This window comes from Protopterus annectens, chromosome 14.part0 (assembly GCF_019279795.1).
Source record: "Protopterus annectens isolate FY-2018-M chromosome 14.part0, PAN1.0, whole genome shotgun sequence".
NCBI classification, from domain to species: domain Eukaryota; kingdom Metazoa; phylum Chordata; order Ceratodontiformes; family Protopteridae; genus Protopterus; species Protopterus annectens.
The window spans coordinates 235,020,201-235,045,958 of NC_056748.1; the positions used below are offsets into that span (position 1 = coordinate 235,020,201).

The 25,758-nt window shown below is 41.6% G+C and overlaps 1 protein-coding gene across 2 annotated transcripts in view; it reads right to left on the bottom strand.

Moving 5' to 3' along the window:
- The window catches only part of SLK (STE20 like kinase), a 2,579,008-nt gene that overhangs the window by 416,480 nt on the left and 2,136,770 nt on the right, over positions 1-25,758 (bottom strand). For both annotated transcript variants that reach the window (XM_044055960.1, XM_044055959.1), the window contains one exon: positions 10,829-11,017. In XM_044055960.1, coding sequence (XP_043911895.1) covers positions 10,829-11,017 — 189 coding nt within the window. The remainder of the gene's footprint in view (positions 1-10,828; positions 11,018-25,758) is intronic.

Genomic DNA, 25,758 nt, shown 5'->3' on the forward strand with positions numbered 1-25,758 from the left:
CATTGACTCTAATATTACCCCTAGAGGTCTCAGGGTAGACCGCTTACCAGCGTATGAGTTTTCGGATGAGGACGCCGATTTATTTGAAGAGTGGAAAGATGTCTCTTTAAAGTGTACATTGGGTTGGCTAAAAATATTGGTCAAACGCAATGTAAGAACACTTGATAAAATACGTTCTGAAATTATCTCTATGCAAGAAGAACTTTTTTCAAAACATTCCGACTCAGTTTGTGAGCAGAATATTGTGAGTATTAAATCAAGTGTCACTAAAATAGAACAACAGGTTATTCTGCGCAAGAAAAGGAAGTTTACAAGAGACCAAAATGATTACAGTACCGGTAAAATTTTCTCTTGGCAATACAACCTTAAGAAGGGGCGTGGTAGAACTCCTTGGAACAACAATAGATTCAGAGCGCGAAACGAAAGGAATACCAGGGACACTTCCACTTCCTCCATAGAAGCAAGTTCAAGTAAAAAAAGTGTTTCGTTTGAAAATATCAGCACGGAGGGTCTTTCTAATGAGACATTAAATTCTGGTGCTTCTTCTAGCGAGGGGTCGACTCAAAGAAAAGGTCGGAATCGGCGTTTCCAGCAGAGAGGGAATAAAAGATACTAATGGACTATTAACAACCAGGTCTGTGTTTACGAGACCAAGTATTTCATTTGTACATAGTGATTTCTGTAATGCTGTTAATACTTTCTCTAGCCAGGACTGTTTGAATATAATTAACCTTTCAGATTGTTTGCTAACTGAAAACATGGTCAGTGTTTTACAAATGGGTACGAAATTCATTCCTACACATATTCCTACACTAGCGGAGGTTCTTTTGGAGGTTAAGGCCTTCTGCAGAAAATTGTATTTAAAAGTTTATTTTCACAGACGGACCATAGACACTGGTTATAATACCAATTGTGATGATATTCCTGATGTTGCCAATGATTCAATTTTGGATAGTTCATTAATGGATATTTCCATTCATGAAAATGAAATATTTGATATTTATGATGATGCTGAAAGTATCGTAAATAGGAATGTTAATAAGACCAATAGGATGTTTGAATACAATACAGGGTATGGTAAACTTACTATTCCCAAGGTCCCATGTACCAGTGATTTTAATCCTGTTAAAAACAATTCTTGTATAAGCTTTTTTGAAAAGGCTTTATATAAGCAGGTTAAGGATGAATATTTTTTATTTAAACAACATACAAAATGTTATAATTTGAACAAGGATGAATGTCAAGCATTATGTAAGCTAAGAGAGATGAGTGATAAATATGTATTTTTGGAATCAGATAAAGGTGGCAATTGGGTTGTTTTTGATAGGAATAGATACAATTCCATAGCTCTTGAGTTACTTTCAAATAATAGGGTTTATATGTCTTTATCTATGAATCCTATTGTTGAGTTTAATAACAAACTTTTGGAACTGTTAGAAAAAGGTGAAAGGCTTGGTTTCTTTTCCCAAAGTGATGTTAGGAAACTGCATATCAAAAGTCCAAATGATGCCAGATTTTTTATTTTGCCAAAAATACACAAAGATTTGACAAACCCACCTGGACGTCCAATAGTCTCGGGAAAAGGGGCTTTTTCACAAAATGTGGGCATATTTTTGGATTCTATACTAAAAGAATATTTAGTGAGAATTCCTTCCCATGTAAAGAACACAAAAGAGGTGTGTGATAGTTTTAGAGGAAAGACATGGCAAGATAATTACTATTGGGCCAGTGTGGATGTGGTTTCATTATACACATCCATTTCTACGAAATGGGGTTTAGAGGCTATTTATTCTTTTATGGGGGAAGGACCAAAAACCCACTTTATCATCTCATTGGTGGAATTTTGTCTCACTCATAATGTCTTTGAATTTAATAAAAAATATTTCTTACAAAAAGAGGGAACGGCTATGGGTGCCAGTTTTGCACCGTCATATGCCATTCTATTCATGGGCCACTTTGAAAATTTATTCATTTACACGACAAAGTTTTTTCAAAATAATGTTTTGATTTACAAGAGATTCATAGATGACCTTTTGTTTCTATGTAGGGGTAATCCGAGAGATTTTGATGAATTTATTACGGATTTGAAATCGAATCCATGTGGACTAGATTTTACTTATCAGATTAATACAAAGAATATGGATTTCTTGGATGTGCATTTTTACATTGGCACAAAGGGGACGGTAGAACATAAGCCATTTCATAAAAAGACAGCTGTAAACAATTTTTTGCATGCAACTAGCATGCATAGCCATTCCTTAATTGAGTCTTTGCCTTTTGGCGAATTCAGGCGTATTGCTTTAAATACATCTGAGAATGTAAATGTCCAAAGGGAATTTGACATTATTTGTAGAAGATTGATGAACAGAGGTTATTCCAGGAATATCGTTTTTTTCACATAGAACCAAAGTGGAAGAAATGTTAAATTTGAATGGACAGGGAATTACAGCCAAAAACAGGAGGAGATTTGTGAACAAATCAATTTCTTTTAAGGAAAAGGATCCTGTGGTGATGGATAAAATATTTTTTGTAGACAAATTTTCCCCTTTTTCTTCAATTTTGAAGAGAATTGTTTTGAATATGTGGTCTATTATAACCAGTGATGAATTTTTGAGGAACATTGTTCCACATAATATTGTTTTTTCTTATACAAGATGCAAAAATCTGAAGGAATTAATTAGAAGCAAGGGTAGGAAGGATAGGGCAGCAAATGCAAGCTCTTTTGCTTGCAACAAATGTAAGATTTGTGACAAAATTATTAATTTAGATGGCTATAAAATTAATGGGGTTACATACCATGCTTTAGATCACTTTAATTGTAATTCTTCAGGGGTGATATATATTACTGGGTGTAACTGCACAGAACAGAAATGGTACATAGGACAAACAAAACGCAGGGTTAAGTTAAGAATCTTGGAACATCTGGGGGATATTAGGAACAACAGACTTGATAGTCCAGTCGCAAGCCACTTCCACCAATTTCATAGGGGAGATCATACTGGTTTCAAATTCAGTATTTTGGCAAAACCATGGGGAAAGGGAGAAAGTAATATAAATTTTCAGAATAAATTATTGAATATGGAATCAAAGTTCATTGTAAATTATGGAACACTATTTCCCAATGGTATGAATTTAGAAGTATAATATATGAAATAATATTTATTTTTGTGAGTATATATTTATTATATATATATGTATATTTATATTCATGTATATTTCTTTAACAAGTGATATATTTATTCTTGATTGATTAATTGTTTAATTAACATGACTGATTGTGTGAGGTGTGTATTTATACTGGTTTGTACTTTACAACATTATTCCATGTGAAGGCGAAGGCCGAGGTACCAGAATCCAGTAAAGAAATTATTCTTTATCCAGTTTGTGCTGCTTCTTTTGTTTTTTGTAAAGCTGAAGACAGCCAGACAACTGCAGAACGTTTTGCGCAGGAAAGACTTGCAGATGTCACAAGATGTATGACCATGGCCTTCACCTAAACAAAACAAACACTGATCATGCTTGTCCCTATGTGGAATTTGTCTTCTAAACCAACACGAAGTGGGGACACAGCGACCAAAAGCCACAAAACAATTCAACAGATACACTGGAAACAAAGTCTTAAAACTTTTATTAAAAAATAAGGTTTATTCCAAAATTAAAAAACAATTTAGCACTTTCGTCCCAACACACAGACTTCATCAGAATCAAAAACCTGATTTTTTTAATAAAAGTTTTAAGACTTTGTTTCCAGCTATTGGATTGTTTTGTGGAATTTGTCTTCCACAAGCAAACTTCCCCTTCCTAGCTGACATGCATGTTTGAAAATCTAGAAAAAAGGTACCCAAAAGGGTACTTATCTGTACTAGATGGCCGCAACAACGATCAAACTGATTCCCGGGGCTGGCGGTCAGAGGTCCGTAAATCACTTCAGCAGAAAAGTTCTGAAATGGTACATGTAGACGTCACTTTTATAGCCGACGTCAGATCATGGCTCTGACAGGCAATGTCACACGTACCCCTGCTCCTAAGACTCTGGTATACTAGCCGAATGTCTGGTGCTACAGGCAATGACCTCCCTACAGTTATGTATACTGCAGCATGAGAATAGGAGGACATCACTGGATTTTCTAAGAAGCCTGATATACAGGACATCTTTTAAGAACTGTTGAAACTCATAGCATGAAGAAGCAGTAGGATTAACCGGTAGGCAGGCTAACAGAAAGTATCCTTATTTAAGGCGAAAAACTTAAAAGCACCTAATAATCAAAACAAAATGATGTTTTCAAATAATAAAACAACTTAAGAAATTCTGTTTAAAAAGAACCTCCAAAATGACAACCACTAAATTAACTACTTATACAGTTTCTTGAATCTTTTATACAATATACTTTAACATGAATTGCTTGTATTGCAACATGTACTACTTATTTGTATACTGTGTTGACTGCTTTTATAACGTATAAGTACAACTGATTTTTTGCATGATTTACACATTGGCTGAGCATGAAACCAATACAAGTTGGATCAGAGCTCTACCCTGGTAATAAAAATGAAATAAACAAGCCTGGACAGCGGTGGAGATGCATCTGCAATGAATACACAAATATCTTTCTTATCTAAAGACGTTTAAAGCCTTTCTCCTGGTATGTGTACTTCTGCCCCCCCCCCCCCCCAATGCACACCATGCAAAGAAGTGGTAAAATAGGAAGGGATCATCATATACCTGCAAAATGAATACTAAGAAACTTCTTGTGTAAAAGAAGTTCAAAGGCATTTTTAATCAAAAGTGCAAAGCTTTTCTCTCTCTCTGAGTATAATACCTGACCCCTCCACCATCCTACAGACAGAGGCAGCAACCTGGACAAGGATTAATCCGTAACGGCAACTGAATACAAAGGCATTTTTCTTACTTAAAGTCCGAAAGAATTTTTATTCAAAGTAGTACAAAGCCTTTCTCCCTCACAGTAGCTCAACTGATAAGTCTCAGTAGCTCAGTAGCTCAGGTAGCATACTCTCCTTTGGCACAGAAGGCAGTGGGCAATATTACAACACAACATACTTGGATTGTTTTTTGTAATGCTGATGCTGCAGTGTACCTTAAGGGGGGTGTTACAGTCTTACATGTACTGTCCTCTAGAAGAAATGTTAAACTTGTGCTTCATCTGCTTGAGTTGGTGGAAGCTCAGGTGAATGTAAAAAAAATCTCAAGGCACTTATCAGAAAGGGTGAGGAAGTTCCCCGGTGTCCTGGCCAAACTTCCGTCATACAGTATAAATATCATCTCGGGTCTCCCCTAAAAAGAAGCCAGTGGCCTAGTGGGACTAACCCAATCAACAAAACTTATGCATAAATTCTGGTTACCTCTATATCTCAGTTATTTTGTTAAGGGGGGGCGGGGTTGACAAAACTGTTAAGGTCTTCACCTTACAGACACAAGATACAGGATTCTGACCTTGGATCACTATCTGGTTATTGGCTAGGCTTGTAATAGTCTGCAGACTGAGTGGCTGGTACTTACCTGTGAGCTTATGAGCCTTAGGAGGGTGTTGCCTGTCCCCATTCAAAACACAGACCCAGCAACTTCAGATGGGATTAACATACATCTGCAGCTGAATTCACACACGTTTCTATCTAAAGTCGTCCAAAACATTTTTATCATCTAAAGAGGCCCAAAGCCTTTCTCCCTTCTCCTGCTTTCCTCATCTAGTACAAGCAGCTGCAGCTTGAGGAGGTATTAAAATGCATCTTCAGTTTAAAACTTGTTGAAATCTTTTACCTCATTATAATTATTGCAAATGGTTGACCATGGTGTGCTCACTTCTATTTCCTTATTCTCACTAGCATACAAACTATACCACAGTGTGCCCCTCGCCCCTTCACCTCAAAACTCTAGCTCCCTTTCATCTCTTCAGTCGAATCATTCTCCAGTAGCTTTATAAATTTTAATTATCACTTTGTCATGGTTTGCTTACAGTTATCTTCACAAACAATTACTTGTCTCTGTTAAATTTCTTGTTAATTTGCTTGCCAAATGTTATTTCTTTAAGTCCAGGCTGCGATATATAGGTCCAAGTTGGATCAGTGCTTTGCCCAGGTTACCAAACTGAACAAATAAAATATGAAGACAATTTTCTAACAACAGAAAGAAATGTTTATTTAAACTACAAAGTAAGAAACAGCACTAATTCATGGTTCGTAAGTTCACAGGTTATTAAACAGCAGTGGTTCAAAGAGATCATTTACAGCCTACAAATTTCCACTACTTCCTAACTCTTTCTATAAGGTTTGTGGGGTAAAACCGGGGTTGTATTTCTGTTTATCCTTCCATTCATTCAGACTGCATCGGAAGAGGGTGAGGGATTTATATTAATATGAAGGGGAGTGCTACAGAGGAAAGGACAGGAATTATTTGACTGGGGTAAATACCAATCCAGTAGGTTTGGTTAAAGTTACTTTGAAGGTTAAGGTGCTTGGTACATGTGTTACTAATGTGTGTGCCAGTTTTGTAAAAAAAAAAAAAAAAAAAAAAAGAGGTGGCTCAAGACCCAGGAAACTCTGCAGCTTAGACAGAATTATTAACAAAAACCCTTTACAACCATACATATAGCAGCAAAGAGGCAGTGGTGCCTACCCAAAATAAGCAAAGGACCACGTTGAAAAAAAAGCCAGCCTGGTGGAATAACATCAACAGGTTGCATAACAAAAAGAAAATCATGTTCAAAATTAAGAATGCAGTGTCCAGCAAGGAAAGAATTCCTCTGTCAAGCTAAATAAGCAACTCAGAGATATTAGTCAAGTCTGTCAAAGTTGAACAGGAGGTTAAAGTAGCCACTCAAGGTATGGACAACCACAAGGCAATCGTTAGCTGTATCTGTAACCTCAAAGGCAATACATAACAATGTGCCAAACTAATCATAAATGAAGCCATTTATACTGAATTAGGGGATATGGTAAATCTACAGGGTGATAAATTCATTCATATGATCGGCCAGTGAATGGCCGATCAGAAAATGTTCGAAAGCAGTGCGGCAAATTCTCAATTGCGAAAACAATTGTTGTGCAAAGCAAAATACCCCCCCCCCCTTTTGACCCATGGTAGCACTTGTTTAGGTGGTAGAGTGGTCGGAAATGTCACAGTCGGTGTTTTGTATGACATTCCGACCGTTCGCCACTCACAGATTCGACATTTAAACATTTATACCCGACTGAGGAAAGTTAGGTCTCTCAAATGAATGTTGTTGTGTCTTTCGTCTTTTCCCGGTTAGGGGTCGCAACAGCGGAACTCCGGTCCGCTAATGATTGGCAGTTGATTTTTACGTGCTGAGTTGCCAGCCCTAACGCACAACCTTCAACGAAGGCATGCCCATTCACGCATGTCTCCACGCAGAACACGCTCTAGCTGAGAGTCGAACCAGTAAGCGCCCGATAAATTCATCTCCAACTTTACCCTACTTTCTTCCCCTTAAAACCTCTCAAGACATACCCCCAAAAGTAACTCCACCAACTATCACTAAGGAACAGGTTCTCAATGCTCTCTCCAAGGCCAAAAATATTGCACTGATGGGTCCTGATAACACTCTAGGAAGCATGACTTACTGGGCCCAGTAAATTTATTATTTACCCTTAGTCTCTTAACAGGCTTCATGTGGAATAAATGGAAGACTTAAACTGTTATCCATCTGCACAAGGGCTGGCCATCTACAGACCCAGCTAACTACAAACCCGCAAGTCTGACTAGTCTCACATGTAAAGCCATGGAAAGAATCATGGATATGATAAATAATGACACTAAAAACCTTCAGACACTGGACCCAACCCAGTTTGGTTTTGTCAAGGGTAAATCATGCCTACCCAACCTGGCAGACTTCTTTGAGAAGGTCACAAAAGCAAAGATGAGGGCAAAACAGTGCATAAGACCTATATTACTCTGACCAAGGTATCAGATCCAATACTCCACTTGAGCAGTGTAGACAAGCTCACAACATTGGGTATAAATGACTGTCACCCGCTGGAGAGACAAATGGCTATCCAGTGGGTGACAGTTGCCGGATAGCCAAACTGCCTCATAGATAGCACCCAAGAAGACAGGATAGGGGAGTCTACCTCTACAAGAAGGCCAGTCACTAGTGCAGCCCCTCAGGGACTGGTTCTGAGGCCACTCCTTTTTAGAACCTTCTTCTTTGAAGTTAAGGCTAATGTCAGTGGCCTCTGGCTGACCAAGTCTGCATATGATTACAAACTAGCGGCAGTCATACACTCCTCTGAAGAAACAAATACTCTCCAAGAAGGCCTGACACAAACTAATAACTGGTGCCAAAGTCATGGGCTAAAACTGAATGCCAAGAAATATACAATAACCTTAGTCCATCCTGGGAAATTGTTACATTGATAATACACCACAGAGTATATCCCGTGTTCAGTTATTTGAGAATGCATGTGGACAGTAACATGGCTACTGACCATCATGCGTCTATTGTAGTAGGAAATCATTTTTTTGTTGTGCAAATAATAAACGATATGGCATCTAAGTCCAAAGATGCCATTATTCCACTGTACTTATCCCTCATTAGACCAGTCATTGAGTATAATTCCTCCTTTGGTATGTACCTCACCATGCATATGCAACAAATGGAGTGTTCACACAGGTTCCTCACAAAAAGAATACGTTATATAGAAAACATTTTGATAGATCTACTACATATCAGCCAAGCAAATAGCATAAGAGATACCCAAATCCAGGATCTAAATGTTAACTGTAACATAAATAAGACATGTTAGTGGGCCAGGTATGTATCTCAAGATATTGACCCTTCTCTGCAACAGGCTTCCCAACACTTTCTCAAGCATTACTTGGACCAGTGGATGGGGAATCGAAAACTTACTCTTGGTCTCGTACCTATGTCTCTATTAGAAGATAGATCCTGTAAATGCATGACCACTCATGCCAAAGTCATATAACCAAACTATATGTACTCCACATAAAAAATATGGTATCAAACCTTGTCCAATACAATTGGGAAACATGGTTAGGCTTAAAAAGGCCGTAAAGGGTCATTAGCCTAGTAATCATCAATAAATCTAAGACAGAATTATTTCAGGCCATGTATGCTAGGGAGAGATCACCTCTAATCAGTCTGTATAAGACAGTCAAGAGAAATAACACATACAAAACAATTTGCACTGGTAATAGAACTGAGGCACTTAATTTTCGCTGTAACAAAACGGTGTCTGGATAAGTACATGCCACAGGAAGCACTGCACTCAATTATGGGCCTAACAGGGGAGAAGTAGAGAGGTATATCATCTCTAAACCTTCGTAATTAGCTGGGATAAACAGAATATTTCCTGACAGCTGTGGCTACCTAGTGCTAGCAATGTGCCCTGTCTGTTTTGAGGGAGTTACCATTAATGTAGTAGGAGAAGGGGCGCTTCAGATTACCAAAGGTACAACATTACATGTTTTGGCATTTAGTTTGTGGTCACGGCTGTGGCAAAGCTTGCATATGCTTATTAGACTTTCTTGTAGAATCTATGAGTACCAGGAAAGTTGATGATAGCTCCAAGTTTACACTTATCTTTAAACTTGCACTCTAGCAACTGAACTTTAGACAACTGCTAAGTGTTTGGGTTTAGAGAGTCTCTGTCATCAGACCTGTTGCAAGAAAGGTCGTCTCTTTTTATTGCTCCTTGTCTAGGTTACCTCCCTGGTCTTGTTTTCCTTCAATTTGGGCACTAAACACGACAAATCTCAGGGTATGACTATAAAGTTGGCTGTCATACATTTAATAAAAGAAGGAACCCATGTACTGCTGGAGACCTGCAGTGATTGACTGGTTTCTTCTTGGGAGCTGCAGCAGATCTGGCCTACTGAGCTTTACTTTGATCCCCTACCATGCCCTCCTTTGCATTACCTTTACAGAAACCTATTCCTGGGCCCATCCTACTGAAACCTATAAACACTGGAAACTTTCTTAAAAGCTATCAGCACATTGCTTAACTCCAATGTAGACCAATCCACAAATTACTTACTCCAACTAACTACTCACATACCAAACATCAAATACTCGCTGACTCTGTTACCCTAATATGCTTCATAACAATGGCAAAAATACTAGACCACATCTTCTTAACTTTATCCAATACTTATACCAAGTACACCTGAAATGACTCACAGCCCCATTAAATTATACACACAAATATTAGCTACATATTATGACAAAGTTTATTTGTTAGTTACTTATACATGTTAACTGTTGGATAGCACTGGTCCACAAAGATCTTTTTCAGATTGAGCAGGAAAACTGTATGATTAAGTGACTTGCCAAAATCTACAAAGTAGTAAAATGGAAGTTGAGGGAATCAAACCCCGGACTGCAGGAAACATTACATTAACAGTTCACAGCCTCAACCCTCTGTATCAACCACAGTATGCTACACTTATATACACTAAGTAAACAAAACATTTACCTATAACAACTTAACTTTATCAGGTTACAAGGTCCACAAAAGGGACAGCAGTGACAAACAGAAGGTATAACTCTTGATACAAGGGAGATGATAAAAGCAACAACGAACAAGCAAACAGGGAAAAGAAAATAACATTGTGGATCTCAATGCTGACTGCAGATGCCCTCCCCACTATAACGATCTGCAAGGACAGAGCATTCCAAATAGAGCCATCAGGCTTTACTATGCTGAGTCAGAAAACTAAATTTCAGACTGATAAATGCAGGTCAACCTAACAAAAGATGATTATCTAACATTCATAATACCAAAAGGCTAAAATAATTTAAACCATTTCAGACGCCTACTATGAAGCTTTTACTACCTGTTTAATTTTTTCCCGATCCTGTTCAGGAGATCCACTAGAATTGATTCTCAAGCTTTTTTTAAACATAGCCATGCGAGTCTTTGCTTCACTACGTTGAATTTTTGGCAGCCTTGCACGCTCCTGAGTGTGTTTGTTCTTCATTTCTTCAATAAGACGCTGATTATACCGCTGCATTTGCTCAGTTTCCTAAATAAAAAAAGAAAAACAAATATTCTGTTAAAAGTTGTAGTTTAAATACTAACCAACAAGAAGAGTGAGAGAGAACTTAGACAGTTGAACATGCATAACAACCTACTATGACTAGACATTCTTAATTATTTCATTGAGCCATATCTAAATAACAAGCTGGTTATAAACGCATGAGATGAAGTAGGTTTAAATTTGTGTGTTTGGGGTAAGGTACACATTGCTTCCACATTGTGATAGCCAGAATGCTGACCTACTTCATATAATCTGGACCTGTAAATGCTCATACAAATTATGGTGTTCACTCAAAGTCAGATTAAGCAAAATGGGATATGAGAAATCTACATTATCCTGGAAATTTCCCTATTACATGTTCCCCCTGTGAAGCTACAGAAACAACAAGAAAGAATATTAATTCCATTATTCACACTTATAAAGTACTATATTACACTGAACTGGAAAGACAGAACTCGGATGTCTTGGGATGAATTTGTACAAATAGCTATTAGTTACATAACAGCACACAGATTTTTAATGCATACCCAAAAACGAAAAACATTTTGCTGAATTTTGGAACTCGCTAATGGATCATATACTGAAAACACTCACTGACTCCTACCAATGTCCAATTATTAAGGAATAAAACTATTTTTTCTCAACACACTGTCCCAAACACCTCTCCCCCTCCATCATTTACTTATAATCAATACACTTTTGTGATAATTTTATTCTTACCCAACAGAAATAATTACATACCAAGTACACCTACAATGTCATCATATTGGTTGTGTTTTATTGGCAAGCAGTACATATGAATATATGTACATAGTTTACTGAATAATTTAATATTCTCAACTTTTTTGCTAATCATATGTGATAACACCATTTTATCACTCTATTACATTTCATTGTACTTAATACTTATCTATTTTTGTTTTCTGGTCTGATATGTTTGTTCTTAGTATTGAACTCAATGGAAATGCCATTTAAGAAATGTCAATAAAGAGACTGTTAAAAAAAAAAAAAAAAGTAAGCACGAGGAAAATATCAGGCAATATGGCCATTTATGTTACTGCATGGTCAAAGGGATCCATACAGTGACAAATCAGACTAGAAAAAATTGTCTACAGCAAGGCATTAAGTGAAAAATCTAAGCGAGAACTCAAGGCCACAAAACATTCATAATCCAGGACAGCCCGTAAGAAATGTAGCATTATAAAACTCCCCCCTACTATACCTCATCAGGATTGACTCAATAACATGACTAGAAAAAGATAGAAAATCACGTGTATTAATAGCCATCCTCTGGCCAAGCAGTAACCCAAACCAGTGAGCACTGACTGAAGAATAATTTTTGAGTTTGTGGCATTACTTTTTCTAGTTATGTGAATCACTTTTGCTGAGTAGCAGTAGAGGGTTTTTGTTTCATTACATTTCTTATGGGTTGTCCTAGACTACAAATGAATGGTATTTAACTTTTGTCAGATTACAAGGTCCAAAAAAAGGGAGAGAGGTTTAAACAAGCATCCCATCCCGCATGCATTCCTTGCATCCATAATGTCTTCTGAGGCATGACAGCAAGTTGGTATAAAAAAGGATTTATGGGCATCAAAATTCAGAGCTTTCATTGCCTCTAACAAAGGGAGGTTGTAACTAGAAAATATGACAAGTCCTGATAGATCAAAATATGTTATGTCATGACTGAAACATTGGGAGGGAACTCCATCCTGGCTAAAAGAAAGAAAAAGTGTATTGATCTCTCGCTGTCTCTCTCGCTCTACATTTACAAGTGTGTGTTGGGCCAAACTAAAGGGTAAAAAGGCCACACAGACCATTCAGTAAAATTTGCAAGAAACAACCTATCCACTCTACAGTTTCCACTGTGTAATACCTTAAACCTGCTGTAAAGGAGACCCATGGGATATATGCAAATAGCCCCTTAAGAATATACAGTGCTTAAGCTACACGGCTTCTGAATACCTATGACGTTTTTTCCCTTTTTAAAGCTTTAGGAGTATATTCAAGCAAATACAGCCACACCTCACTAGCTGTGGACATGCATGTTTTGGTCTTTTTAGTGACCTCTTCAGCACAGCATAAGTGGATGGTTTGGTTGTACTTTACAAACACAAGGCTTCAAAATCAAGTTTGAGGTCCATAAATAAGATGCCCGAAAATATCCCAACTTCCTTCCAAACCAAAGGGTAAAAAAGTCACACATACAAGCCATTCAGTAAAAACTGCAAGAAAAGCCCAGCCATGTTAGAGTTTCTTTTGTGTAAAACTTTAAACCTCCTGTAAAAGAGGCCCATGGTGTGTGTGTGTGTGTGTGTGTGTGTATACATACACATACACACACACACACACACACACACACACACAGACATATATATATATATATATATATATATATATATATATATATATATATATATATATATATATATATATATATATACACACACACACAGACATATATATATATATATATATATATATATATATATATATATATATATACACACACACACACACACACACACACACACACACACACACACACATATACACATATATATAAACTCACACACACATATATAAATAATATACACACACACACACACACACACATACATGTATTTATAGAGTGAGATGAAAACAAAAAATAAGTTTGGAAAAGTTAACTTGCACAACTCTACTATATTCACCATTAGATCTCATTAGATCATTGTTCAGTAGCATAATACTATGTGTGACAACTAACAGAAAGGTAGGGGGATGCAGGACCAGAGTCCTGAAGAGCCTTGAAAACAGATCTAGCATATCTTGTTCAAACTTTGGTATGGAAATCAGTTTTGCAATGTTTAGTGAAAGCATGTAATGAGAGCCCATCCCTTTCCAAAAAGCCCCATAAGTAGCCAGAGCATTACTGGAGTGTTCCTTAACATTCTGGGAGGAAGAAGGGATTTTTCCAAGGTAAGAACAGCAGAAATGAATTGCCTGGGATAACCATCGGGATAAGCTTGGAAACTGGTTGCCTTTTCTTCTTATGATCTTCGTAAGAAATAAAGAGATGGTTCACCAGTATGAAACAGTTTGTCTTTTCCACAGTTAGTACCTGAGCAGTCTGTGGACATGCAGGGAATGAAGTATTCTTTCTCCTCTGTTTTTGTGTTGGGGAAAGAAAACAGGAAGTGAGGAGACTGATTAAGAGTGAACTCAAACTACTTTAGGCATAAGTGATGGATTAATTTTAAGAGTCACTCTATCATCATGAAAGATCAAAAAGGGCTGAACTGACATCAGGATTTGCAACTCAAATACTCCTCTAGCTGAGGCCAGAGCAACAAGTAAAGCTGTCACCCAGTTAAGGATCTTTAGAGGTGTAACTTGTTGAAGGTTTAAATGGAGTTAGCTTTTCCAACACAAAATTCAGATCCAGTGAGGACAATGCTCATTTCCTAGTTGGTCTAACACACAACACTGTTTTAAGGGCTGTTTTCCTGGAAGGAAAGAGAAAAAGGTAGAAATGTATTGGCATACAGGTTGAAATAGTTGAAAGGTACACTTTGATAGAAGTGTAACAGGCCAGAATCGAGCAATTCAAACAGGTACTGCAGAATCAGTGGCACTGCTGCCTGGCGGGTCCTGGTCTCTGGTATGGCACCAACTTCAAAATCTTTTCCATTTAACTAAACATAATTTTCTACTATGAGGTTTTATAGCCTTCTTTAACACCTGCTGTGCATCCTCTGGAGGTGCATAAAAGGGATCAAATATCTATCATCCAAACAGTCTGGTATAGGCTTGGAATGTTGGGGTAGGTAATACACCCGTTACTGCACTCTAAGAAAGTTATTGGTGAACTGCCCTCACCCAGTGTATAAGAAAGGAGAACCAGTGCTGTCCAGGCCAAATGTGAGTTACCAAGAAAATCACAATACAGTCCTTCATGAGCTTTAGTAGGACTCTGGTAATCAGGGGAAAGAAAGATGCATACAGGAGTATTCCAATCCATGGGAAAGAAAAGGCATCTGTTTTCCAGGCCTGTTTGCAAGGAGCCCTGGTACTGTACTTCTGTAATTGTTTTTTGTGAATGAAGTCAAACAGCTCTATCTGGGGAAATTTCCACAGGTGGACTATCTCCTGGAAGATCTCTGGGTGTAGCATCCATTCGTGAGGTCCCTTCTGAACCTGTTCAGTGAGCCCGGTATAGTATTCTGCTCAGCAGATGCAAGTTGCTGGAAGGGACAGACTGTGCCAAGATGCCACTTCTCAGACAATCATGACTAGTCTGCACAGGGATAAGATCTGGTTCCTCCTTGCTTGTTTACATACCACATGACTGTAGCTGTTGCCTGTAATCATGTACACAAATTGTCATGTGCATATACTCAAGCTCATCACTTTACATATCCTTGTTTGGTTCATCTCTGGGTCATTTGCATGCAAAATACAAGGGCTAAGAACTACCATGGCGATACAAGACCAGGCATCTTAAGATCCCTGGAAGTATTCTGCATTTGGACTGGGGCTTTGCATCTCATACCATGCTTATTTACTGTGGTCATTACAAAGCTGTTGGACTTTGGTGAAAGAGTGATCACCAACAAACAATGTAGCACTTATCTTGAAAACCAGACAAAGAAAGATCACTAAAAAGGCAATATAAAACCTCCCTTGCTCTCAGAGGAACATTTGCCTCAGACCTTCCACCACTGGCTACGAGAAATATAACACAAGCAAATGCCAACTAAAGCTATTACTCCTAAGCAACTATGGTTTGAGCTCCGGTGAGCCAAGCCAGCAACTATAAACATGCTTTGGGTTTATCACACACACACACACAGGTTTATACATACAAAGTACAAGTGCTTGTATTACAGTCTAAGAGAGACTGTGAAGACCAAAGGGCAGGTCCTGTGCCACTAAACCATTGTTTTACCCAAATGTTTAATTATTACGGTACTGTGCTAGTACTATAACGTACACCAAAGTTTTATAACATAGGAACTTAAGCTTAGTAAAATGAGAAGTTATGTACCTACCATAACGTTCCATGTTAGTTGTCTTCTCTCGCCTTCTTTCTTGCTTGATGGGTTCGGAGCCGATCCTCGGCTCCGACTCGGCACTTGCTAAGCTCGAGAGTCACTTTTACCAGCTCGAGGCAGCCCCATATCCCATGATGCAAGGCGGTAAGTACCCAGATCTCGTTTGATGAGAAAAGGGTAATAGCACCTAGCATGAAAACTTCCCAAAGGAAGAAAGAAGAAGAGAAAAACCTGCAGGATGGTAGAAGGACCAGCTCTGTATGGTCTTCAGAACTATAATTCTTTGTAGAGAAAGGTCTGTCCAGGCCTGGGGGAAGGAGGGAGGGTCGCAAGAAAGAAGGCAACTAACATGGAACGTTATGGTAGGTACATAACTTCTCAATGTTAAGTTGTCAATCTCGCCTTCATTCTTGCTTGATGGGACCGCGTCCCTAGCACCTCTATCCTGGGTGGCTCAATGGAACAGACTCTTGAGGACGGTAGAGCCGAAACTGGCTCTGTCCCTGGAGGCCAAATCCAATTTGTAATGGGAAACAAATGTATGAGGAGTGGCCCAAGTGGCCGCTGCACAAATAGTGTCTAAAGGAAGTCTAGCTTGAAAGGCTGTAGAAGTAGCTAAACTTCTGGTTGAATGTGCTTTAGGTTTTGAGCACAGCTGTTTTCCCCTGAGCCGATAAACTTCAGAGATGACAGAAGAAAGCCATCTAGATAAGGTCACTTTTGAGACAGGAAGGCCTTTCTTGTTATCAGCATAGGAAACAAAGAGTTGATCGGATTTCCTGAATTGTTTTGTTCTGTCCAAATAATATCTGAGTTGGCGGTGGACATCAAGATAATGTAATTTTTGTTCCGATCTGTTTGAATAGTTTGGAAAAAATACAGGGAGATCAATGGCTTGATTCAAATTCGTCTTTGAGGCGACCTTAGGCAAAAAGGTTGGATTAGTTCTCAATGATACTCTGTCTTTGTGGAAGACCAAATGGGGGGGGGCGAACAGATAGAGCATGAAGTTCAGACACCCTCCTAGCCAATGTAATAGCAACCAGGAATAAAGTTTTTCATGAAAGAAATTTCAGGGAACAAGAAACAGCTGGCTCGAAGGGGGGAAGAATCAAAGATGTCAGCGCTAAATTTAGGTCCCATTGAGGAGGAGGACTCCTGACTGGAGGCTTCAGGAGGAAAATTCCTTTCAAGAAGGCTCTACAAAGCCTGTGGGACATAATGTTGTGATCTGCGAACCCGACATGAAAGTTCGAGATAGCAGCCAACTGAACTCTAACTGTGGAAGAAGAGGAGCCCGCGTGAAAAATCTCCGCTAAGAAATCCAAAACTGCTTGAACTGGAGCAGTGAAGGGATCAATATTCTTGGCTTTAGCCCAATAAGAGAAACGTTTCCATTTGCTTGTATAAATCCTCCTGGTACAGGATTTTAAGGAAGCTACTAGGATGTCTCTAACAGGGTTAGAGATCATAGGAAGCCTGGCTAAGGAAGGAAGTGGAGCAACCATGTTGTGAGGTTGAGAGAAGGGATAGACCGGTGCAGCTGACCGGATTGGTGAATCAGAAGATCTGGCACTGGGTCCAGATGCCACGGCTGCACCAAAAGGTGACGATGGAGGAACGGAAACCAAATTTGTCGAGGCCAATAAGGAGCAATGAGAATCAATTTGGCTCTCAAAATGGTTGCTTTCTGGATAACTTGAGGGATCAGAGGAAAAGGAGGAAAGGCATAAAGAAGTCCCTGGGGCCAATCCTGGGTCAGAGCGTCTCTGGGGGGATGGCCTGGCAGAGGGAAGAGAAAGAAGAAGTCTGGGCATTTGCTGTTTTGGGGAGTAGCAAAAAGATCGCAACATGGGCGACCCCATTCCAGAAAAATCTCTTCCACTATAGATTGTTTGAGAGACCACACGTGAGGCATGAGAATAGCTCTGCTCAATCTGGCCGCTAAAATGTTGGTTTTCCCAGGGATGTGCGTTGCTACCAGAAACCGATGAGAGGAGATTGCCCATTGCCAAAGTCTGAGTGCTTCTCGACACAAGGGGTAGGACTTGGTTCCGCCCTGTTTGTTGATATACCAAACTACAGACATGTTGTCTGTGTGGACTGCAATTGTCCCTACGGGAAGAAAGTCGTTGAGGGCTTGCAACGTTAAAAGCACTGCTCTCATCTCTAGGACATTTATGTGCAGGTGGTATTCGAAAGGTTGCCACGTCCCATGAACCATCCTGCCCTGATAATGACCCCCCCACCCGATCAGGGAGGCATCCGTAGTGACAGTGGCTACCGGGGATGGGGGTACAAAGTGTCTGCCTTGGTGAATCTGGGGAGAAGTGATCCACCAAGCAAGATGATTCTTGCAAATCTGTGTCACCAGTATTTGGTGACGCATTGGAAGTTGTTGGTAAGACCACTGAGTGAACAACATCCATTGAAGAAGGCGCATATAGAAGCAAGCCAGGGGAAGAAGGGTAATGGCCGCAGCCATGAGGCCTAACACCTTTAGAATCATTCTGGCCTGTACCTTCTTGTTGGCTAGAATGATCCTGACGTGACTTTGAATGTCTGAGACTCTTTGATCTGTAAGGGTAGCTGACATCCCAACAGTGTTTAAGTTTGCGCCTATGAAAGTAATAGACTGGCAGGGCAATAAGGATGATTTTTCTGAGTTGATCGAGATGCCCAATTGAGAACAAAGATTTATTGTGTAATCCCTGGCTTGAACAAGCTGATGCCTGGTGGTGGCTGAAAGGAGCCAGTCGTCGAGATACGGAAACACCTGGAATCCTTGACGTCTCAGGTGAGCCGTGACCACTGCCATACATTTGGTGAACACTCTGGGGGCTGTAGTGAGACCAAAGGGCAGGGCTCTGAACTGGAAATGACTGGACCCCAGCCGAAAGTGGAGAAATCTCCTGGAGCATCTGTGAATTTTTATGTGATAGTACGCATCCTGAAGATCTATTGAGCACATCCAGTTGTCCTTCTGTAAGAAGGGCAGAATTGATTGAAGAGTGACCATTCGGAATCTTGTCTTCCTCACAGACTTGTTGAGTCTGCTGAGATCCAATATTGGTCTCCAGTCTCCTGTCTTTTTGGGGACCAAAAAGAACCTTGAGTAGATTCCGGGCTCTGAATGATCTGTTGTAACTGGCTGAATGGCTCTTTTTTGCAGTAGTTTTAAGACTTCTAACTCTGCAATTTCCCTTAGACCGGGTGGTACATCTGGAAGGGAATTTGAGTGATACAAAGGACTTTCCTCGAAAGGAATATTGTAACCCTCGGATATGATCGACTGTACCCATCTGTCTTGAGTGAGGGAACGCCAGGCTTCTGGGTACAGCGATAGTCTTCCCCCGACTGCCTCCAAGGATGGACAGCCAGGCAACATCTCAGGGATGCTGAAAGGGCTTGTCAGAGAGAGGCTCTCTGCTTCCCTGGCTTTGTGGACCCCCTCTGCCTCTAGAGCGGCATCTGTTATTGTTACCCCCTCTGCCTCTAGGGGTAAACTGACCACGTGAATCCGGCGTGACTCCTTGGGATTTGTGGAACCACATTTTGCCACCCTTCTGCCCTTTGGGGTAAGGTCTAGAAGGGGTGGAAAAACAGACCCCTACGGCAGAAAGAGTCTTGCCGTCCTGCTCACACCTGGTCAACGTTTCTTTCACTTGAGGGCCAAACAAAGCTGACCCATCAAAGGGAGAGTTTGTGAAAGACGCCTTAAAGGGATCTGCAAAATTACAGAGCCGCATCCAGGCTTGGCGTCTAAGAGCCACACCTGTACCTGCGGCCCTACTCGCTCCATCTGCAGCATATGATATCAGTCGCATGGAGGAGTTAGCAATAAAATTAAGGGTTCCTAGCTGCGAAGCAATTTTTTCTTGAGCCCCTGCAGCTGTAGGATCCTGTACTACCTCACCTAGCTCCTTAAGGATATCCCTCTGGAGTCTGGTGAAGTGACATAGGTAGTTCAGCGAACGCATAGCAAAGGTCGCAGAAGAGAACATCCGCTTACCATACCTATCCATGGTCCTAGAGTCCTTATTAGAAGGATGGACAGGTACAGAAGGATCTGCAAGTTCCTTCTTAGTGGCAGCCGCCACCACCATGGCATCAGCAGGGACACCTTTCGTGAGGAATTGCTTGTCCGACGGGGCAGTAATAAATTTAGAAGGCCTTCTAGGGACTAGCTCTACAGAGTCAGGAGCAGCCCACGCCTTTCGAGCAATAACCTGCATAAGGGGGTCGAAAGGTGGAGACACCCAGGAGGTGGAGGGCCGAGATCCAAATGCCTCCAGGTATACTGACTCATCCTCAGAGGGATTATTGGTGGGCCAGTTTCCCCTCTGTCTAAGGAGTTCTAGGATGTCTGAGAAGGAGAGATCCTCAGAGGGGGATCTTGGGGATCCCTCTGACTCATCTAAGTCAGTATCTGAAGTGATAGACTCGGGGGAGTCTACGTGTTTCCTCTTACAGGTCCTCTTTCGCGGAGGATCTCCTGACAGATCAGGAGAATCCTCGGAAGAGGGGGTTCTTCCCAGTGGGGAAACCTGAGGCGGAGGATCTCTGGTCCGGGAGCAAGAGAAGTGGCAGAGATGTCGACAGGCACCATAGAGGGAGGAGCTAAGGGAACAGACTGCTGGCTGAGTCCAGTGGCCAGCACACTCTTTATCACCTCGAAGGCTCCCCTCCCAGGGAGGTCCGAGAGAACCCGTTCTGAAGAACTAGGAACTCCAGGACCCACCGAAAGGGAAGGCTCCGAGGCAGATGTCGGAGCCGAGCTCACCAAGGCCGAGGCTCCAAGGGGAAGAGTGGGGTCGGACAAGGGTCCGATGCCACTCACCCCCTCGGAGGAGACCAGGGAAGCCCGACCCCCGAATCCCTCTAAGGAAGGTCTCAAAGAGGAGATAAGAGTAGAGGCTGAAGGAGCAGAAGGGGGTATCTGTCCCTCAGCCGTAGCAGAAACCATTCCCGAAGACTCCAACTCCAAACACTGGGGTAGAGTCGAAGGAGGAACTGCAATGGGGTGTGGACTAATAGTCGTCTGTTGAGACGGACTATGTAGCATTTGGGCCAGTGCCTGTGATTTTAATAATCTACTGACCACTCTCTCTAAATCATGGTCAGAAAGCCTGGATGACCTGGATGATCGGCTCCGATGGCTCCGTTCCGAGAGGAGAGGAGAAGCCGGAGCCGAGAGTATCGGCTCCAAGGAAGGGGACCTAGACCTCTTCCTCGAAGGAACCATCGGAGCCGACGAAACCATAGAAGCTTTCGGCACCGACAGAAAGTTTCGATGCATCGGCTCTGGCCGGAGCCGATACAGACATAAAAGTAAGGGTGTCGGAGCTGATCAGCGCCGACACCGAAGCCTGAGCCACATGGTGATCGGAACCGATTGGAGCCGACACCGAAGTGGTCGAACCAGAATCGGCACCAATAGCCATCGGTGCCGAAGGTTTGTGCAAACCAGAATCGGCTCCAGCCGGAGCCGATCTCGACTCTGAAAGAGTCGGAGCCGAGGCTGCAGGCTTGGACACAGAAGCCTGGGCCTTGGAAGACTTAGAAGTCTTAGATGGAGCCGACTTAGCCGGAGAGCCCTCCGGCTTAAGAAGGCCCCTCAAAATAAGCTTATTTCTCCTTTCCTGCAGGACTCTCTGGCTAAAAGAATGACAAATCGCACAGGAGTCCTGCAGGTGGAGAGGTCCCAGGCAGTATAAGCAAGAAGTGTGACCATCTGTCAGAGACATCTTCTGACAGCACGAGTCACACTTCTTAAAGCCTGAGACCCTTTCCTTAGACATGGTGTAAACACACACACACAACACCTGTCCAAGAAAAATACAATCCCAAGAAAAAGGGAAAAACTATTCTCTCACAAACACACACACACCCTAACAAAGGGGGGTGGGGGGTGGGATGGGAGAAGGCCTGACTAAAAACTTTTTGGAGAGAGGGAATTTTAGTCAGAAAAGGACTAAAACTAGTCTAAAACTATAAAATTTAAGTTAAAAATTAACTTTAAACTGAAAAAGGGGCAAAAATAGTAATGTATAAATCACTTACCAGGAGCTAGTAAAAGGAGGACCTCATCAGCGAAGCGGCAAACGAGATCTGGGTACTTACCGCCTTGCATCATGGGATATGGGGCTGCCTCGAGCTGGTAAAAGTGACTCTCGAGCTTAGCAAGTGCCGAGTCGGAGCAGAGGATCGGCTCCGAACCCATCAAGCAAGAATGAAGGCGAGATTGACAACTTAATATTATTTTTTTCCTGCAGATTCATGTGTCCGGTAAGCACAACAAATAGAAACACAAACAGTATAATTTTTCACACAATTCAAGATGCATAAAATGCCTTGAACAAAATGTGCAAATACTGCAGCTGACTATCTGGAAAGCTTGCCAAGAAGAATTTGTCAGAAAATATTGACATTTTGAAGAGATATAACTGTATATGCAGCAAATTAAAACATATCAAAATAGTCAGCAATGCAGATGCACTTCTTGCTAAGATGGTAAAATGAGAAGTTATGTACCTACCATAACGTTCCATGTTAGTTGTCTTCTCTCGCCCTCTTTCTTGCTTGATGGGTTCGGAGCCGATCCTCGGCTCCGACTCGGCACTTTGCTAAGCTCAAGAGTCACTTTTACCAGCTCGAGGCAGCCCCATATCCCATGATGCAAGGCGGTAAGTACCCAGATCTCGTTTGTTACCTATAGGCAATAACACCTAGCACTAAAAACTTCCCAGAAGGAAAGAAAGGCAAAAAGCCTGAAGGATGGGCTATAAGGTAGACCAGAACTAGCTGGTCTTAAGAAGCATTCTTCCATATAGGGAGAAAAAGGTCTGTCCAGGCCAGGGGGCAGGAGGGAGGTGCAAGAAAGAAGGCGAGAAGACAACTAACATGGAACGTTATGGTAGGTACATAACTTCTCAATGTTAAGTTGTCAATCTCGCCTTCATTCTTGCTTGATGGGACCGCGTCCCTAGCACCTCTATCCTGGGTGGCTCAATGGAACAGACTCTTGAGAACTGTAGAGCCAAAACTGGCTCTATCCCTGGAGGCCAAATCCAATTTCTAATGAGAAACAAAGGTATGAGTGGCCCAAGTGGCTGCTGCACAAATAGTGTCTAATGGAAGTCTAGCCTGAAAAGCTGTGGAAGTGGCTAAGCTTCTGGTTGAATGCGCTTTAGGTTTTGAGCACAGCTGTTTTCCCCTGAGCTGATAGATTTCAGAGATGATGGAAGAAAGCCATCTAGATAAGGTCACTTTGGAGACAGGAAGGCCTTTCTTGTTATCAGCATAAGAAAGAAAGAGCTGCTCGGATTTCCTGAATTGTTTTGTTCTGTCCAAATAATATCCGAGTTGGCGGTGAACATCAAGATAATGTAATTTTTGTTCCGATCTGTTTGAGTAATTAGGGAAAAATACAGGGAGGTCAATAGATTGATTCAAATTATTTTTCGATGTCACCTTAGGCAAAAAGGTTGGATTAGTTCTCAAGGATACCCTGTCTTTGTGGAAGACCAAATAAGGAGGATGAACAGAGAGGGCATGAAGTTCCGACACTCTCCTTGCCGAGGTAATAGCAACAAGGAAGAGTGTTTTCCATGAAAGAAATTTCAGGGAACATGTAACAGCTGGCTCGAAGGGAGGAAGAATTAAGGATGTCAGCACTAGATTTAGGTCCCATTGAGGAGGAGGGCTCCTGACTGGAGGTTTCAGGAGAAAAATTCCTTTTAGAAAAGCTCTACAAAGCCTGTGGGACATAATGTTGTGATCTGCAAACCCGACATGAAAGTTCGAGATAGCAGCCAACTGAACTTTGACCATGGAAGATGAAGAGCCCGAGTGAAAGATTTCCGCTAAGAAATCCAAAACTGCTTGAACAGGGGCAGTAAAAGGATCTATATTTTTAGATTTTGCCCAACAAGAGAAGCGTTTCCACTTGCTGGTATAAATCCTTCTAGTAGAGGATTTAAGGGAAGCCACTATGATATCCCTAACAGGATTAGAGATCATAGGAAGCCTGGCTAAGGAAGGAAGTGGAGCAACCATGCTGTGAGGTTGAGAGAAGGAACAGACCGATGCAGCTGACCCGATTGGTGAATCAGAAGGTCTGGCACTGGGTCCAGATGCTACGGCTGCACCAAAAGGTGACGATGGAGGAACGGAAACCAAATTTGTCAAGGCCAATAGGGAGCAATGAGAATCATTTTGGCTCTCAAAACGGTGGCTTTCTGGAGTACTTGTGGAATCAACGGGAAAGGAGGAAAGGCATAAAGAAGTCCCTGGGGCCAATCCTGGGTTAGAGCATCTCTGGGGGGATGGCCTGGCAGTGGGAAGAGAGAAAAGAAGTCTGGGCATTTGCTGTTTTGGGGAGTAGCAAAAAGATCGCAACATGGGTGGCCCCATTCTAGAAAAATCTCCTCCACTATAGATTGCTTGAGAGACCACTCGTGAGGCATGAGAATAGCTCTGCTCAATCTGTCCGCTAGAATGTTGGTTTTCCCAGGGATATGCGTTGCTACCAGAAACCGATGAGAGGAGATCGCCCATTGCCAAAGTCTGAGAGCTTCTCGACACAAGGGGTAGGACTTGGTTCCGCCCTGTTTGTTGATATACCATACTACAGACATGTTGTCTGTGTGAACTGCAATTGTTCCCAAGGGAAGAAAGTCGTTGAGGGCTTGCAACGTTAAAAGCACTGCTCTCATCTCTAGGACATTTATGTGCAGGTGGTATTGAACGGTTGCCATGTCCCATGAACCATCCTGCCCTGATAATGACCCCCACCCGATCAGGGAGGCGTCCGTAGTGACTGTGGCTACGGGGCGGGGATACAAAGGGTCTGCCTTGATGAATCTGGGGAGAAGAAATCCACCATGATAGATGATTCTTGCAAATTTGCGTCACCAGGATTTGGTGACGCATGGGAAGTTGTTGGTAAGACCACAGGGTGAACAACATCCATTGAAGAAGACGCATGTAGAAGCGGGCCAGGGGAAGAAGGGTAATAGCCGCAGCCATGAGGCCCAACACCTTCAGAACCATTCTGGCTTGTACCTTTTTGCTGGCAAGGATGATCCTCACGTGACTTTGGATATCTGAGATTCTTTGGTCTGTGAGGGTTGCTGACATCCGAACAGTGTTTAAGTTTGCGCCTATGAAAGTAATAGACTGGCAGGGCAATAAGGAGGATTTTTCGTAGTTGTTCGAAATTCCTAATTGAGTGCAGAGATTTAGGGTGCAATCCCTGGCTTGAAGAAGTTGATGCCTGGTGGTGGCTGAAAGGAGCCAGTCATCGAGATACGGAAACACCTGGAATCCTTGACGTCTCAGGTGAGCCGTGACCACTGCCATACATTTGGTGAACACTCTGGGGGCTGTAGTGAGACCAAAGGGCAGGGCTCTGAATTGAAAATGACGACCCCAGCCGAAAGCGGAGAAACCTTCTGGAGCGTCTGTGAATTTTTATGTGATAGTACACGTCCTGAAGATCTATTGAGCACATCCAGTTGTCCTTTTCTAGGAAGGGCAAAATTGATTGAAGTGTGACCATTCGAAATCTTGTCTTTCTCACAGACTTGTTGAGTCTGCTGAGATCCAATATTGGTCTCCAGTCTCCCGTCTTTTTGGGGACCAAAAAGAATCTTGAGTAGATTCCGGGCTCTGAATGGTCTGTTGTAA